The sequence below is a fragment of the Gossypium raimondii genome, chromosome 6 (genome assembly GCF_025698545.1).
Source record: "Gossypium raimondii isolate GPD5lz chromosome 6, ASM2569854v1, whole genome shotgun sequence".
Classification (NCBI taxonomy): domain Eukaryota; kingdom Viridiplantae; phylum Streptophyta; class Magnoliopsida; order Malvales; family Malvaceae; genus Gossypium; species Gossypium raimondii.
Window position 1 is genome coordinate 5,872,408 of NC_068570.1, and position 18,048 is coordinate 5,890,455.

Sequence of the window (18,048 nt, forward strand, 5' to 3'; positions counted from 1 at the left end):
ATAACTTACCAAATAAGTTATACCTATAATATGAAGAAATTTCACTTCACAAGAATAAAAGTCATCACATCGGTATAGATAGAGAAGAAACGTGAAAAAACAGCCAAATTCGTTTTCTTTCAGTAGAATTTTGATTTTAGCGGATACCCCCAAATTTGACAAAAACAGCCACCACCACACTTCATTTATGTAAATTTAAATTACCCAAAAGTCAATTTTTTATTTGTCCAAGATAGCCGGAATAAAATTAAGGGAGAGCCCATCAGGCACGCGCTCATTTCTACGCGTGTGAAATAACTCTCGGTAATGGGTTGACGAATGACGAAGGAACGCCATAGATAAATATATATATGGATGCGGCTGTATCGTTACATTTAACGTGACACCTGCGTATTCTTTAAGAAAATCTCAATAAAAGAAAGCCAATCAGTATTGTCAATTTTATTTTGCTCGCCTCTTCTATAAGCATCCAGTTCAAAGTTTGAATCTAATATCGGTTTTGTTATTTGTTTTCTCTGAGCGTTATTTTTGGATAATAATGGCGAGCGAAGTGGAGAAGAAGGCGGTTTTCGATATAGATTCCGCGAAGGAAGTGGTTCAGGAGTTGAGAGCTAGCTTCGTAGCGGGAAAGACTAAAGACTACGAATGGAGAAGGACTCAGTTGAAAGCCATGTTGAAAATGATGGACGAGAACGAGCCGCAAATTGTCGCCGCTCTTCGCGACGATCTTTCCAAGCCGGAACTCGAATCCTCCATCTACGAGGTCAAATAACTTTTTTTTCATTTTAATTTGTAGTATTTATTTCAATAATTTTTTTTAAAAAAAAAAATTGATTTTAGATTAGAATTGTTTTTTATTTGATTAAATTTTAAAATTGATGAGAAGGCGGTGGAGTTATATCATGAACTATGGATCATAGTATTAGTACAGAGTCAAGGGGCGGCTGAAAGTCAGCTATTTCTGATACTTGATGCCCAATCAACTATGAGTTTTTTTAAATTAAAGTTCAAGTAAAAACTTTAATTGATAGTCGACTTGTCTCCAGAAATTAGAATAAAAGATTTGATGGTTCATATTTGGTTCCTAATAAAGAACTTCAACTACTTTTTTTGTCTCTAAAGCTGTTTTTGCTTCAATTGTTTAAAGCTGATTGGCTCTGTTTGTTCTTTTCCCATACAAATAGATATCCTTTGTGTTAATTATAAATTCTTGTGAAAACTTGTTTCACGTTAACTTTCAAGTGGGTATCCTGAAATTCATGAATCACGCAATTGGGAAATTTTGGGAATTAAAGTTTTTTATTTTTGGTGTGCAATGTTTTTAGAAGTTCAAAAATGCGTGACACACTTGAAATCTTGGTGGAAAGAAGTAGCATTTATGACATGCAAACAGTTGGCTTTTCTCTCACGGAAATGGTTGGTCATTTTCAGGATTTAGAAAATAATTGCTAGCCATTAAATACTCGATAGTTCTAAACGGGTAGAACTCAAGTACTCCAAGATTTATTGCTAATCCAACTAGCAGACATTGTCAGGATATTTACCGACAGGATGTAACTGTAACCAGAAAATCTATCCGTTTTTGGTGTTTTCTTTTTTTTTTCAGCCTTTTTTTCCCTACAGAAAGTTGAAAGTTCCACTTCGACGATTCTTTGGAATTATTACTTTCTGGCTTGGGTTGGATAATTGCTGAGTTCAGCCTTAACTAGTGGAGTTGAACTTGAATATGAATGCAGGGAATTACTTTAGTAGCTGGATAAAAACTGGAAGAAAGAGAATAGTTACACACACACACAGACATGTCTTGCTATCTATTGTTATTTTTAACATAATTTGATGATTGGAGTTTTGGCTATTACAGATAGTCAACCCCAAGGATAATTATAACTGTGATTTGTGAAGGATTAATGTGAGAGTCACTGAATAATAGGGAATCTAAAATCTAGATGAACATTGATTATTTCAATTCCAAAGAATATTTAAGGAGTTATTTCAACTTTCAGCAGTTATCTGATTATAATGATAATTGTTTGCTACATGTTTAAAAGCAAAAGTATCTGAGCGAAGTGCTTAAACTTATATCTTCATTGAAGTTGGTTTTCTGTGCTTAAGTTGATTAATTTAATAGCTAATGAAGTTCAACAAGGAGATTCTTTATTTAGGTTTCCTAAATGGTTCTTCTCGGTTTTAGTGTCCATTTTTTTATTAAGTGCTTTGATTAGCTTCCTACTATATGTTTTTAGGCTTTTAACTGATAAAAAACAATTATTAAGATGACTTGTTCAGGAGGAACTGAAATATTGTCACATAGACAATTTTATCTGGAGTTGTCTTCTCTTGTTAAATTTGTATAATTCTTAGTAGTTGACATTTTAGACTACACCTGATTGTTAAAATCTAGGAGCATCATGCTATTCTGAAACACGGTACCATGGAGTAGGCAACACTATATTAGTTGTTTAAACTTAGCCTCCTGAATTTACTTCCATAGTTCTTCTCTATGTAAGTCCCAAATGAAATACTAAATTTTTGGTCTTCCTCTGATTTTGGCTTGGTTTACTCTGCAGATAGCAATGCTAAAGAACTCTTGTAAATTGGCACTGAAGAAAATGAAGCATTGGATGATGCCAGAAAAGGTAAACTTTTTCAAGACCTCTCAGCTGGGTGGAAGCTTTCATGAAGGATTCTTCTTGACATTAAAAGAGTTGAATATGATTAGCTTTCCCTTTTCTGCAGGCAAAAACTTCATTGGCTACATTTCCATCATCCGCTGAAATAGTATCTGAGCCATTGGGTGTCGTGTTAGTAATCTCAGCATGGAACTATCCTTTCTGTATGTTGAACATCCTTAAGGACATGTCCAGAACTGTCTTTTGTCTTTTTTTTCTCGCCCCCTCTTATCTTTAATTATTGCATTTCTTCTTTCAGTGCTGTCTCTTGATCCATTTATTGGAGCTATTGCAGCTGGTAATGCTATAGTCTTAAAGCCATCAGAAATTTCTCCAGCCACTGCATCATTGCTTGCAAAGCTGGTAGCGAATTACATGGATAGCTCTTGCATAAAGGTTGTTGAAGGGGCTGTTCCTGAAACAACAGCACTACTCGAGCAAAAGTGGGACAAAATAATGTATACAGGTATCTTGTTCATTTCATTTACCATCTATTTACCTTCTCCTCTAGCTTGATCTTTTATGTCAAAATGATGCACACTTGGACAATTGGATTATAGGGTTATAGGGTTCATATGTGCATCATGCTTCAAGAAGTTTTCTATCAAAGATGGTGCAAGATTGTAGCTTTCTAATACTTATTACCAAACAGTTGGGAAGGATTGGATTTGAATTCTTAAATTGTGCTAGTGAAGAAGAGACAGATGGCGACAATTTATGAGTTAAAATGATTCCCCTTTGTCATTGAAGAGGTTATCTTAATAAGCACTATTTGTAGATTCTCCTGGCAATCCTTTTCCTCTCTAGGATATATGTTGATTGTTTGTGGTTATCTTTTTACACTGGCTGCTACATACCAGGCCAACATACTCAACCGTTATCCTTTATCTGGTTTGGGACAAGTGAACTTAAAAGCACGAAACATTAGGGCTTTAAGCAGGGCTCTAATAATTGAAATCTCACTTCAACATGAATCTTATTCCTCCTCGAGTTAATTAGATAAAAATACAGCAAATCCTTAATGGGATATTTAGAAAGTTACATAGTTCCTTGGTTGGCTGAAGCTAATGTGTTTAACCATGATAAAGACTGTTGAAAATTGCAATGCTTGTACTACTCAAGATTTTGTTGGAATAAGGATGTACAACTGGCATAATGGTGCTCTATAGTTTCTTACTTTAGGATCTGGAAAGAACTGAAGATGGTTTTAGAGGATTTCGCTTTAGCATATTAGATATATTTGATGCTTTACAAAGATACTGGTGTGGTGATATGCTGTTTTTGGATTCTCTTCAATGATGGTATGCCTTAAATTGTGTTTTCAAAAGGATTAAATCATATGGAAAAATTTTAGTGCTCTTCCAGAAGTACTAAGTTTCAGTTTATGGTTATTATTGATGCATAAGGGATTGTCATGATGTAGTATTTCTATTATTTCATTTCTGATAAGAAGTATTATGAATCAAAACACCCTTGAATTTTTAGGCAATGGAAGAATTGCACGCATTGTGATGGCAGCTGCTGCAAAGCACTTAACACCAGTTGTTTTGGAGCTTGGAGGAAAGTGTCCAGTTATTGTTGATTCAGGCATCAATTTACAGGTAAGGGTAATGTTTATTTTACCATGATGTCTGCTTTCTTTGTAACTTACTGGCATTTTTTGTGTGTGTATTTTTAGGTTGCAACTAGGCGGATAATTGCGGGCAAGTGGGGATGTAATAATGGACAAGCCTGTATTTCTCCCGACTACATCATTACAACAAAGGATTATGCTGTGGAGTTGGTAAGGTTACCTGTTTATGTTTACATTTGTAATCTAGTTCTTTTCAATCTTTCTTCTCAAGCACTTTTCATTCTGCAGGTAGATTCTTTCAAATGTGAATTGGAGCTATTTTATGGCAAAAATCCATTGGAGTCAAAAGACTTGTCTCGCGTAGTGAATTCTAATCACTTTGCCCGTTTGCTAAAGCTTTTAGATGAGGACAAGGTTTCAAGTAAGATTGTCTATGGAGGTGAAAGAGATAAATCGAACTTGTGAGTTCTAACCTGGGTTTTGCTTCACTTTTTAAGTGAACTGAGCATTTTAACACTGTTAATATTTTTTTTCTTTTAATGGCGCAGGAAGATTGCTCCCACTATCTTGCTTGATGTCCCACAAGATTCACTGATCATGAATGAAGAGATATTTGGTCCATTGCTTCCAATTATCACGGTAGGAGCTAAGAGCATCAATTCAGTTAAAATTTTGCTATTTATTTTTAATTTTCTTCCAAGTTTCTGTGCGTAGCATTTGTGCTTGAAAAATCCAGAGTCTAAGCCTTTCTTATTACTTAAGCAAAAATAATGTATATCCTCTTCATCAAATAGAACACGAAGGATAGACCTGCTCCCCTTGTACTCGCAATTTAATTTATGAAGTAATAACTAAGCAATATATTTATGAAAAGCTTGTGAGGGAAAAGTTCCATTTCCATCTACATGCAAACAATGAGATATGCTTGTGGTTGTAGCAACTTGCTTATGATTTTTCTTTATAGAAAGAAAGGACTGGCAGAATTTATACTAATCTGGGAAATTTAATTTATACCTTGCTTTTCTTGTGGTTGGTTTTATAACAGATTGACAAAGTGGAAGACAGCTTTGATCTGATAACTTCTGGAGCAAAACCACTAGCAGCATATATGTTTACCAATAACAAGAAGCTGAAAGAGAAATTTGTTGAAAAAGTCTCTGCAGGGGGTTTGGTTATCAATGATACTACTGTACATGTAAGTATACTTTGAACTTTTGGGATCAATGTGGCCATGTGTGCATTAGACAAGTTACATTTGCATGCATTTACCTTCTAAAGTGCTGATAATCTCCATGGCTAGGTTGCAAACCATCCCTTAAAATTTGACTAATGAGAGCATATGGAGTGCCTTCTGATGGTCAAATTGGTATATCAAAAAACATAATGTCAAATTAGGTTTTGACAAACAATTTTTTTAATGAGTTATAGTTCTTATTATGAGAATCTCTGGAAGAATGTCACTAGGGACTTTCAAGTCATTGGTGACAGCAATTTGTACTACCTCCTTTGAGATTATTCAGTCACAAAGAATTTCTAGAATAAATTTAGCAGGGGAAAAAACATAATCATCTAAGTAAATTATTGGTAGATAATTTTTTTAAAAATTTAAAAATAGGTGAAGAATCCTACTTTGTTTGCTGCTCTTATAATCTTGTGTGTAGGGCCCTCTGCACTAGTATCACAAAAGCATTGCTTCATGGATGCTTGCTTCTTTTGGTAATCTTATCCTTCAGTATAATACACCATTTTGGTGCTCTCGGATACATGTTGCTATTTGAAATAATCAAATATATCTTTTGTGGAATTTTTATTCATTTTTTGCTTCCCTACATGGATATGTAGGAAGCATATGCTCCTTTTGTTTCTTTCTAATATGTTCATACTGTTTTATAAACGCCAACTTGACCATGGTTATTTGCCCATTGTACTACATTTTAAGACACTACATGGATTTTGATGTGTTCTTTTGCTTTCTTTCTGACAAGTTCATACTGTTCCCCACCAAAAAGAATATGCCATGTTCCTTTTGTTTTTAACAAATGCTGAAAAATACATAGTTGCTCCTATTTTTCAAAAGAAAGAACTTCTCTAAATTCATTTTCGCATGCTTATTGAACATTAGAAGTATATGTGATACACACCTGATATCGTTTTCAGCTTGCTGAGCCCACTTTGCCATTTGGAGGAGTCGGGGACAGTGGAATGGGTGCGTACCATGGGAAATTCTCCTTTGACACTTTTAGCCATAAGAAGGCTGTTCTTTATAGAAGTTTTGCTGGTGATGCACCTCTAAGATACCCACCGTACACGGATGGAAAGCTCGGGTTACTAAAGGCTCTTCTTGGTGGTAGCATATTAGGCATAATCCGTGCTTTGATGGGATGGTCTAAGGCTTAAAAGAGAAAACCTATGTGGCTATCTCTGTTGTAACTTTTTATTATTTTTTTCACGTTATGCAATTTACTGATTTCAATATATTTTCAAGCATGTAAGTCTGTTTAAAGACTACGGTTGTATAGTTTTCTTTTTTCGCTTAAAATCAATGTGATGATTTGAGAATCATTTTATACGAATGAATTGGCACTGATGCAGTTCAACATTGTAAAAATGTGTTGATTTGATGATAACCTTGCCTGAGGTGGTTTTGTTTACTGCAGAACTAACATGCTTTGTTCCAGTTTGAAAGGTACCATTACATTTACATGTCTAACAGGTATTGTAAGTGGCATCATATTGGAATGTTATTCTGCCAGGTCCCATTACATTTATGAAAATGTTAAAAATGGTTTGATTTTAGCTGACTGGTAATGAGCAGGTGATATATTCCTTGTTGAAGTATCTGCGAAGCACCTGACATTACATTTTACAATGAAGGGAAGTCTGAAATACTGTTGCAAGAAACATATCCACAAGTAAAACAAATTCTGAGACTCCTAAAGAAACTAAAACCACATTCATGAAGAAGAATCCCCTAAAATTCTAACTGCGGTGGCTCGTTGTTCATCTGTGAGCTCCGTTGGGAAGTTAATCAGGAATCTAACTTTTAAGTTACCTCTGCTTGCGGCTTCTTTTGTGGTTGGCATGCCCTGGCCTGTGATTATCTTTTCATATCCAGGGTGAATGATTTCATCTATTTTCAGTTCCATTTTCTCCCCACCCAGTAAAGGTATGGGAAGGCAGCAACCTGTTAGAGCTTTCACCAGAGGAATTTCAATCGTTAACTCCAAATCATCACCGTCTCTTCCGAAGACAGGATGTTGTTTCTCGGCAATAACGAATGTGACGTCAGCTGCATATAATCGAGGTACTTCATTTCCCATTCCTTCAAATGTAATCTTTGTTCCTTTCTTCCATCCCGGCTCCACGTTTATTGATAACATCTCCTTATGTTCAACTCTTTGCCTGCAGATCATAAACAGATCATCAATTAATTCAGTCAAGACGATGGTTAAGGTAATGTTTTTCGGATTACAAACCCGGATTCTGTAATAACGTCCCTTTTGATCTTTATCTTCTCGGTACATCCATAGCACAAATCTTCAAGCGTGCATTCGAGTTGCTTCTCAATTGGTGGTGGTTTCACCACCCCTGTTGAGTTTGAGAACATGATGGGGTTACCATTCGGGCGACTCGTGCTTCCTGACAGGGGCTCAAATAAGCCATTTCTATCTGTTGTTGTGCTTCTTCTCAGGCTTCCCTCCTTATTCTGTGAGGAAGGCTTGGGGCTGGGGCTGTGGCTGGGGCTGGGGCTGCGGCTCCTCTTGCTTGCACCCTTTGAGTTTGTAGAATCTTGGCGAGAAAAGCATGCGTCCATGCTTCGATACTTGAAAAAACCTTTAGAACTCCGACCTTCGGATCTCGACCCATCGCTATCGCTTGTCCAGCTGCTAACTCGGAGAATTTTTTGTCCACCTCCATTCTCATCTGGAGAGCCCTACAACATGAAAAGTTTCTCTCACGTTTACAACCCAAATGAGGATTCAAAGAATCACCAAATTTTCATAATTTCCAAATTATTGTTTAGACATTTACATATTATTATTGCATCACATTGCATTGCATGCATGGAGATTTAACGTAGAGGTATACCTGGGAAGGTTGGTATATGGGTTGGTCGGAAGAGGAGGATTTCTTAAGACGAAATCGCCATGATCGTAAGACTCTGGTAATCCCCCGTAAACTGAAACCTTTCTTCTTTTGATTAAAAATGGGGACAGGTTCTTGGTTCAGATGATTTACCATGGGACACAACAACCAAAACCCCCCCAAAAAAAAAACAATGAAAGGCAGGCGAAGGCAGCAAGAAGAAAGAAGAGGATTAGATGGATAGAGTTAGACCATAAACCCAACACCAGAAAATTGCTTGGATAATTTGTCAAATATTTAAGCCGGGGGATATTTTCTCCTGTCTTTATTTAGCAAACGCTGTGACTAATAGATTAGAGAGCCTATATAACGTAAGATAAATCTTCCATAACAAACAATAACGTGTCCCAAATTTTAATCATCAAAGTCGACCAAATTATTAGATACACCTTCTCCACTACTTATCCAATTGAACTGATCCACGTCACATTTTCTTTTTTATGTCATATTACACATATCCTAATCCTCTAGCCCCACTCGGTTGTTTTTCTATCAAAATATCTAACAGCAAAAAACCAAATCTAAATCTTTTGCATGGTTTTCATAGCGGAGAAAAATTTGTCAATATATGAAAGCTTACAAATAAATGAGAGTATATCATGTTCCTTCTAAATTGTATTGGTTTTAGTTTAGGGATCAATCTAAATATTAATTTTATGCATGTTTTTGTCATCAAGAAAATTCTACGTTAGAGTGCATCTGTGGCACCCAAGTTTTTTGTATAATTATTGTATTGCACAATGTGGTCACTTGGATCTCTAGTACCGGCATAAGTTTTTTTTTTGGTGGCGGTATGTATTTCACAGTTATCGAGGAGCTAAAGGATAATTAAAATAAGAGGTTCATCCCACATCATCATACCTAGTTTTACAAAGAGATTGCAATTCTTTTCTCAAAGCTTGCATCTTCTAGAAGGGTGTTTGTAGCTATGGCAACACCATTTGCGGATAATGCTCCTCATGTCTAAATGGTTGAAGCATTTTGTTGATTGATGTCTTTTTGACGTTGGTATAATGGTTGTTGTTGCGATTTGATCTTTTAGTGTTTTCATTCGGTCTTGGGAGTTTGAGTTTGGGTTTTAAGTGGTTTGTTCTTCTAAAGTGGGGTATGTAATGTTTATTATGTCTTAATATTGGACAAATTATTGAAATGATCAAAATGATTATTTATGAAAATAAACAAATATCATTCATTATCTCTATGTTAGATTGATCTCAATGGTTTTATGAAAAGTAAAATGTATAAGCAAATATTGATTACTTGATTACCTAAGGCTTATTTAGTATTAAATTGCATTATATAGATGAATTATAATAAAATATATTAGTAGGTAATCTAAATTGTTCACAGTCCATTGAATCACATTAAGCAAATGATTCAAATAATGTGAGACTATTATGCTATCTATAAGTCCAGTTAGGGAGATAACTTTTTATGTCTATTAGAGTTGGATTGACTCTCAAAAATAGAAACATAGATGTGATTGTTTGGATTGACAATACATCAAACAAGATCCAAGTTGAATTCATCCTAGATCTATTTATGGATTTATTCATTTGTGACATACATGATGTGACTTACCTAAATCTTAAGTAAGTGGATGACCATGTGTTTTGATATATTGAAAACTTGTGCTTTCATCTTAGTGGGTTCAAAGTTGGAATGTTGGGTTCATGACTTATGCATGATATGACTACACTTACAATAGTGAAATCATAGCTAGATAATGATTAAATGGTATCCTCTCATTAACATTGTATGAATTATGAAATTGGAACATTATAATAGGTCATTTGTATGGGACAATTGATTTTATCATTACTACTATGAGTAATGATCATTTTCATTGTTGAGGATACAACGATGACCATGAAATCAAATGGATCTTATTAGGTAAATAAATTTAACCTAAAGGGATTATGGATATCCTATGAGACTAACACGCATATGACAAGTTCATTAGACTAAAGCTTGACATGAGTAACTCATGTAATGGTATAAAATGGGGACATTAGTCATGGCACTTTTGTTGAGAAATGTGCCCATATTATAGTAAACATGTAATTTTTTCTGTAACACCTCTAACCCGTCTCTGTCACCAAATTTGGGTCACAAAGTATCATGATAACATTTTAAACATTTAACATTACTAACTTACAAATATTCAATTATAATTACAAATAATCAAATCACATTCCATTTATAGCAAACATACACTTACCGGCCTTAAACTGAGATTACGAGGTCCTAAAAATAGTTTGGAAACATTCTGGGGTCAAATTGAAACAAAATAGAAAAATTTGGATAAAGTTAAAAATTTTGAAAACAAGGGACACACAGCTGTGTGGCCAGGCCGTGTGTCACAGGCTCACAGCCTAGATCATGTGGACATTCGAAGTCCAGAAACACAGCCATGTCCCAGCCCGTGTGTCCTCCCGTGTGTATATTCGAATTAAGGTCACACGGCCGTGTCTTAGACCGTATGACAAACTGTTTGAAGACACACGGCTGTGTCACAGGTCCTGTGCCAGACCATGTGAAACCTGAACCTAAAGGCAATAAGACACACGGTAGTGTGGCAGCTCGTGTCCCAGGCCGTGTGTATCACAATTGCTTCTAAAATAAGGCAATTACCACACATGTCTTGGTTAACAAGTTAAGCCTAAAACCATCCTCTAAACATCATCAAATACACTTTAAAACAACTCAAAACATGTCAATTTCATACAATCTAAGTGCCTAAACAATGTGCCCTTATTGACACCACATTTTAATCATCACATACAAAAACATTCAACATTAATCAAATCCTACATTTAACTTACACCACAATTAAGAATCATAAATTTTAATTACCATATCCTACCATATTTCAACTCAAACAAAAAGAATTAAATCATTTACTTCCTAAAAGAGCCAATTCCAAATAACATAAAACATCAACCATATGCAATATCTTCCACAAAAAAAACATAGATACACCTAAACATCAATAACTATCAATCCAATTTATCTCAATACAAAATCACTTAACCTATAATATATACATCTAAAGAGTCAATCTCATAAAACTTACTTTTATTTAACCATATCTTTATACAAGCATTATCTTAAGGCAAAATATCGAATAAATGTTAACTTGACAACATCCAATACAAGTAACTTTCACTAAGTTCAACTATATACCAAAAGACCATTTATCTAAACATTAACATCCTAGGTACATGCTAAGACACCAAAAAGAATACTTCACCAACGTTGAGTTCGGGATTATCGCTAGATACTGAGTCAACAATCAAGATAAGTACCTAACTGCATACCCAAAAAATAAATCATATATTGAGTAAATCACATTAATCTCCAAGATTATACACATATTCAATAACTACAAATTCAAAATCCATAACATGTAATGTTTATTTTCACATAGTTTACCATAAGATTCCTTATGAACGTTCCATACTCATTTCATCATATCCCTTATTTACCAACCTTCTTTAATGAATCAATTATGCATCATCAATATAGATTATCTTGTTACTGGCACCTGGTGCCTGACGAATAAATTTTAACATTTTTTTGTGCCCCGTGCTAGTTGAATAAACCGACAATAGGTGTCATTGCACTAGTTGAATAAACTGACAATGTTTTGCGCCCAACGCTAGTCGGACAAATTGGTGATAGGTGTGCCCTGCACTAGTCAGATAAACCGACAATGTTTTGCGCCCAGCGCTAGTCAGATAAATTGACGATATCGAATGTGTGTCCAACACTGATCGGATAGACCGACAATGATTTGCACCCAGTGCTAGTCGAATAAACTGACGATATCAAATGTATGCCCAGCCCTAGTTGGATAAACCGACAATGATTTACGCCCAGCGCTTGTCAGATATAACCGACAATTACATACGTAATTTCATAATCCACATTTTCCTCATTTCATAATTCAAGCATTTGCATATATAAATAAATATAATTAAGATATCAAAGTAATAATTAAATTGTTTAAATAAATAATAGAGTTTGAGTTCAAGGACTACGAATTTACCTAAATTGAAACGGTCGTAAAACAACGTCAACAGCTAATCCGAGACTTTGGATTTTTTTCAGTTCAATTTCGGTTGACGAGTTCCTTGATCTAGATGACTGAATATTCTAGGGACTTATTACAGTCTAAATTAACTATGCTTTTATAACTATTCCTTAAATTTTTGGAATTTACACAAAGTCCTTATACTTTAACAATTACTAAAATCACTTAACAAAAATACTATTTCTAATTACTACACCCATGAATCCCTCAACTAAATTCAAAAACATGCTTGAACACTTCATGACAGTCTTGACTTGGAATCAGGAGATATTGGTTGAGATCACCAAAGGGTCATCTCCATGGAAAAGGTTTGGGCTTTTTTATTGTGGCTGAAACCGGCAAGACACTCCTCATATGGGCCTTCTACTTTGAGTTTGATAAGACCTATTCCATGTGCTTACCTCCTATTAAAACATCTATAATTCCCTTGAATGGCTTCTTCCCCCTACCATTGCTTTCCGATCCTGATGGTCTCGCTCTTCTGTCTTGATCCTTGTTCATCTGATAGGGGCCCTGAGCTAAAAATTACTTAAGATGCACTTTCAGATTGCAGTTTTAATGGAATTCTTCAAATACACACATTGCTCAATCTATTGTCCTCAAACATTGAAATATTTGCAATGATGATTAAAGTTGTTGGCTTTCTACCTGATCAGAGTAGTTGAGTCGTTGATCCTGGCCCTTTATAACTGTAGATGGGTCCTTGGCGGTCTATAGTATAAACATTGTTCATCTGTTGACTGTTTCTTTGTCTTGATTAGTTATAATGTCCATGCCAACATCTGCCTATCTTTGAATTGGTCCTTGGCTGCTAGTAGCCTTGAAATCTCTTAAGAGGCGATCTTCGCGAACAGTTGCTTTGGAGAGATGTTGTATGGAGGAATCAGCAATGATTTTTCCAACTTCATATTCTTCTTAAAACTTGTGCACCATTTCATATAGATAAGAGGGATTGGCCAGAGTATTCTCAATAATAATGTACCTTAGCTGCTGGTGAAAGGTCCCTGCAATGAAAGCCTGAATTGCCCATTCACCAATGACTCCTTTCGTGACCGTGGTGGCCACACTAGATCAATTGACATAATCATAGAAGGGCTTATTCGCTCTTTAACGAATAGTCATCAAGTATTTCAGGGACTGTTGGAGTGTTTTGTTGGCCAGGAAATGACTCATGAACTACTTGACTAGTTGTTCAAAGGAATAGATTGATCCTCAAGGTAATGGCAAGTACCACTGTCGGGCCGTGTGCGAGAGAGTCATGGAGAAGGCTATGCACTTCACTTCATCAGATGCCCCCAATATATTCATGTGATTGTTATATCAGGCTAGGTGGTCTTTTGGATTCCCTAACCTGTTATATAGGAACTTCAAAAACTTGAAAGAGTTGGAGATGTGGTTTTTCAAAAATTTATGTGCCAACGGTTCATTGGAGTAATTCTATATAGATTCGTTTGTTTTTACTCCTTTCATTTCTTGCATTAGCTTTACCCTGAAATCTTTGAGTTATTCTTCTGTAACGACCTGTTTTTAGTGAAATCAGAACAATGGTTTTGGGACCACAAATTCGAGGTCATAAAATTTATTTTAATATTATTTTGTGGTCTAAAACATAATATTATTATTGCATAAAAATTTCGTTAAGAAATTTTATCGTTTGTATGCTCAATTTGTGAAAAAGGACTAAATCGCGTAAAGTGCAAAAGTTGTGTTCTATTAGCTAAAAGTGTTAAATAGCTATAGAACTTTAAAGTGGAGGTCCTTATATGGTAATTAGACCATTAAATGAGTTAGTGGATGTGCATGGCTTGCTAATTGAGTAATTTTTAAAGTTAGGTAAGGGTAAAATGGTAATTAGGTAATTAAAAGTAAATTAAATAAAACAAAACAAAACAAATGGCAATATTCCTCATGCATTTTCCACCAAAAATTTTAGCAACTTAGAGCCATTGGAGACCTTAAAATTTCAGCGACATAAACCCCTTGCATGTAAGTGAATTTGATGTTCGTTTTTGTTGATTTTTATGTCTTTAGAATCGTTGTTGCTTAACCTAGATAATTAGAGGATTAATTTGCAAAATGGTTGAAAGTCTAGGGTTTTGACATGAGAGAATTCTTTTTGTTCTTGAAGTTTAATGGAAGAAAATGAATCCTTGTTAATTAAACAACTTTTGTTAAGTGAGTTTTAATGAAATTACCAATTAGGGGTTAATTGGAAAATTGTGAAAATTGTGTGTTAAATGTGTGAATTTGTGATATGTATGGGATGCTATGAGCACATAGGATATTTGGCTAGGCTTGGGTGTAGTGAAATTTCATGAATTTCAATTTTACGAGCCTAGGGACTAAATTGTAAAGAAGTTAAATTTTAGGGGCAAAATGGTAATTTTGTCGTAACATGAAATTTGGATTGAATTGATTAGAAATATGATTAAATGAGTTAAATTTGATTATATAGATCAAGAAAAGAAACATTTAGAACTAAATCGGGGAAAAGATAAAGTCGTTGACTAAACGATCGTATTCTCCGTTTGAGTTTGAGGTAAGTTCATGTAAATATATTGCGTAATTATATGTTTTGATTGAAATATATATATGTATGTGATTAGTTTAATTATTATGTATAATTATCGAGCACATAACCGATGATGTATGAAGAATACCGAGGCCCATTTGAACTTTAGGAATTCGTAGAATACAAATGACATGTCATTAGGGTTACCGTTTTGGTTGAGGTCCTGTATGTGTTGCGGACTCACCGCAGCTTGTATGAGCTCACCGATTTACAGCTCGTAAGAACTTACCGATATTCAGCTCGGAGAAGCTTACCGTTTATCGCTCGTATGAGCCTACATGTATAGGAATTGACAGATTATAGTTCAGTACACCTCGTGTGTACTACCTGTGTATCTAACGAAATTCTAAGTGGTTCAACGGGTATAGTGTTATTACGAGATTATATAAGTTCGATACGAACTAATACAGGTATTTACATGGAGATGATTTTTATATATATGATATACGGATATACGTTAGAGATGTTACATGTACTTGGAATTTTAATAATTGTTGAATTTATACATGATTCTCGATTTTTATGTGTATACATAGCTAACTTGGTGAATGGTTATGTGATAGGCTTTGGCCAAATTGAATTGAGTTATGCTTTGAGTTATTTACCTAAATTTATGGTTAAACGGTAAGTTTTATTCTATGTTTTATGAACTTACTAAGCTTAATTGCTTACTCCGTTTATTTTTCATGTTTTATAGTGCTTCGGAAGCTCGCTCGGTTTAGAAGTCGTCGAAGATTTGTGTCACACTGTCAAACTCTTATTTTGGTACTTTGGACTTTATATTTTGGTTAAATGGCATGTATAGGTATTTTGGCTAATGTGTCATATATGTCTTGTTGAGTTTAAGCTATTTGAATTGGCTTGTAAGGTGGTCATGTATTTTGGTATATATATGCATAAATGGCCTTATGATACGTGGTGTATAATTGCTATATGAATGCCTTGCTTGTGAAATTGTGTTTTGGCACTAAATGGTTGGAATTTAGATGAGTATGCATGCTAAGTTTTAGCTACAATGTCTCATATATGTATTTGACTATTTAGGTAGACTTTGGAAATATGTTTGATATGTGTTAAAGTGGTCAAATGAATGTGCTTATGGATATCATGTTGTATGTGTGGATATTACATGTTATAAACTTGATATCGGTTGGTTTTGAATGCTTATTTGTGCCATGGTTGTATGTGCATTATTGAGTTCAGGTTGGTACCACATTGGGTGAGAAATATGGCTTGGAAAATGACCTATTTTTGTCCACATGGGCAGAGACATGGGCGTGTGTCTCAGTCGTGTGTAACACACGGCCAGGTGGCACAGCCGTGTGTCCCCTGATACTTTTTTAGAAATCAAGTCAGTAGCTTCACACAGCCTAGCACACGGGCGTGTAGCTTGGTCGTGTGGCACAAGTCAGTATACCCTCCAGTTTTCACACGGCCTGGCACACGGGCGTGTGAGGCCATTTCAAAGGGTACACGGGCGTGTGGGTTGGCCGTGTGACCCAAGTTAGTGAGTTACACGGGGTCAGACACGGGATGGAACACGACTGTGCGTCCCTATTTCGAATGCCCACACGGCCTGAGACACGGGCGTATGTCCCCTACACTATGAAAAAAATTCAATATTTTTCTAAAAATTCCTTGAGTACTCAGTTTAGTCCCGAACTACTTTTAATGTCTATTTGGGGCCTCAAGGGCTCGTATTAGGGATGATATGAATGTATTTGAATGTCATTTGATTTGAATGATAATTGAATATGGAATGTATGATTGTTTAAGTTATAAGTCTAGTAATGCTCCGTAACCCTGTTTTGGTTTCGAATATGGGTTAGGGGTGTTACATCTTCTCTGGAAAGGTTGTTGTTGCCTTAAGAATGTTGAGATGCTGCTGGAAGGTCGACCCTGTGGAGGCCTTCCAAATTGCCAAGCTCATTATCTCTTCGGAGTAAGGATTGAACTTCATCTTCTTGATGTTTTGAATTTTCTCGTCTGGGGACCTCCTGTGCAGCTCTCAACTCCATAATGAGTCGTTTATTCTTAAGTTTTTCTTTGCTTAAGAATGCACTATTGTTCTTACTGCTTCTTGAAACAACACTCTTGCTAAAAAAATTGTTCTCCTAGACATCGTAATTTCTCTTAGGTTTTTGAACCGTAGGGCTGTAGACTTGATGCTTGCTGGTGAGAACCTTGGTCCAGCTAGATGAGAGACATAGTTGTGAGACAGGTTCCTATTTCATGCAAACAACGAACTATGTGATCAAATGACTTAGGGAGTCGATGAGGCGTTGTAGAAATTGGTGGAGTCGAAGTAGCTGGAGGATTGGTGGGGTTGGAGGCTAGAGGATCCCTCAGAGCCTTTATTAATTGCTCTAATGTGGAGAGAAAGGCATTCACATACTATAAAGAAATTTCTGCAAAGGTAGAAGGGAGAGGAATTTAAGTGGTGTTCAAGCTAGTAGAGACTTCTGGAACAAGTGGAATAGGTGAGCTGGGAAGGGCGGGGGAGTTGGCTTGGTTGGCTGGGTCATTGGTCTGTTTGGTTTAGTCAACAGAGGTGCCATTTTGGGATTGTGAAGCTATGTCGTCCACGTTCACCGCGCCAATTGTTAATACAGTGCACAACAAGAGAGGAGTACATATTAGGCATTAGCCTATAATTTGACACCCATCATTATTTATTTAGTTGGGTGGGGAATTGGGGGAGAGAAGGGAATGGCTGGGAGAAAGAGAAAAAAAAAAGAATGGGAAAGAGAGAGAAATAGAGAAAGAAAGATATAATGTCAAATTGTGATTTTGGTTCTTTTATTATACTAAAATATAAGATTTAGTCCTTATAATTTAATTTGACATGGTTTGTTAATATACTTTTATAATATAATTAGTTAGTCTAAATAATTAACACAGTTAATAAATTTACTTAAATTGTTGAAGTGGATTTTTCCTTAAAATTATCATTCCAATAAAATAAAAGAAATTTTATGTTAGTATAATTAAT

General features: G+C 35.5%; 2 protein-coding genes across 3 annotated transcripts; one reads left to right on the plus strand and one right to left on the minus strand.

The window, feature by feature from the left end:
• Positions 1–299: 299 nt before the first annotated feature.
• Positions 300–6,850, plus strand: LOC105773428 (aldehyde dehydrogenase family 3 member H1). Of its 2 annotated transcripts, XM_012595334.2 has the most exons (10): positions 300–763; positions 2,568–2,636; positions 2,737–2,833; positions 2,929–3,135; positions 4,155–4,270; positions 4,348–4,452; positions 4,531–4,703; positions 4,791–4,881; positions 5,288–5,437; positions 6,400–6,850. In XM_012595334.2, the coding sequence occupies exons 1-10, from the start codon at positions 539–541 to the stop codon at positions 6,637–6,639; spliced, it is 1,473 nt and encodes a 490-aa protein (XP_012450788.1). In that variant the 5' UTR covers positions 300–538; the 3' UTR covers positions 6,640–6,850. The 2 variants fall into 2 exon arrangements, with proteins under 2 accessions (XP_012450788.1, XP_012450787.1); XM_012595333.1 differs by having other exon boundaries at positions 4,348–4,703.
• A 60-nt stretch (positions 6,851–6,910) lies between these two features.
• On the minus strand, positions 6,911–8,639 carry LOC105773429 (uncharacterized). The gene is made up of 3 exons (XM_012595335.2): positions 8,332–8,639; positions 7,719–8,176; positions 6,911–7,644 (listed from the first exon to the last, which is right to left on the minus strand). The coding sequence occupies exons 1-3, from the start codon at positions 8,482–8,484 to the stop codon at positions 7,197–7,199; spliced, it is 1,059 nt and encodes a 352-aa protein (XP_012450789.1). The 5' UTR covers positions 8,485–8,639; the 3' UTR covers positions 6,911–7,196.
• Positions 8,640–18,048: the final 9,409 nt, after the last annotated feature.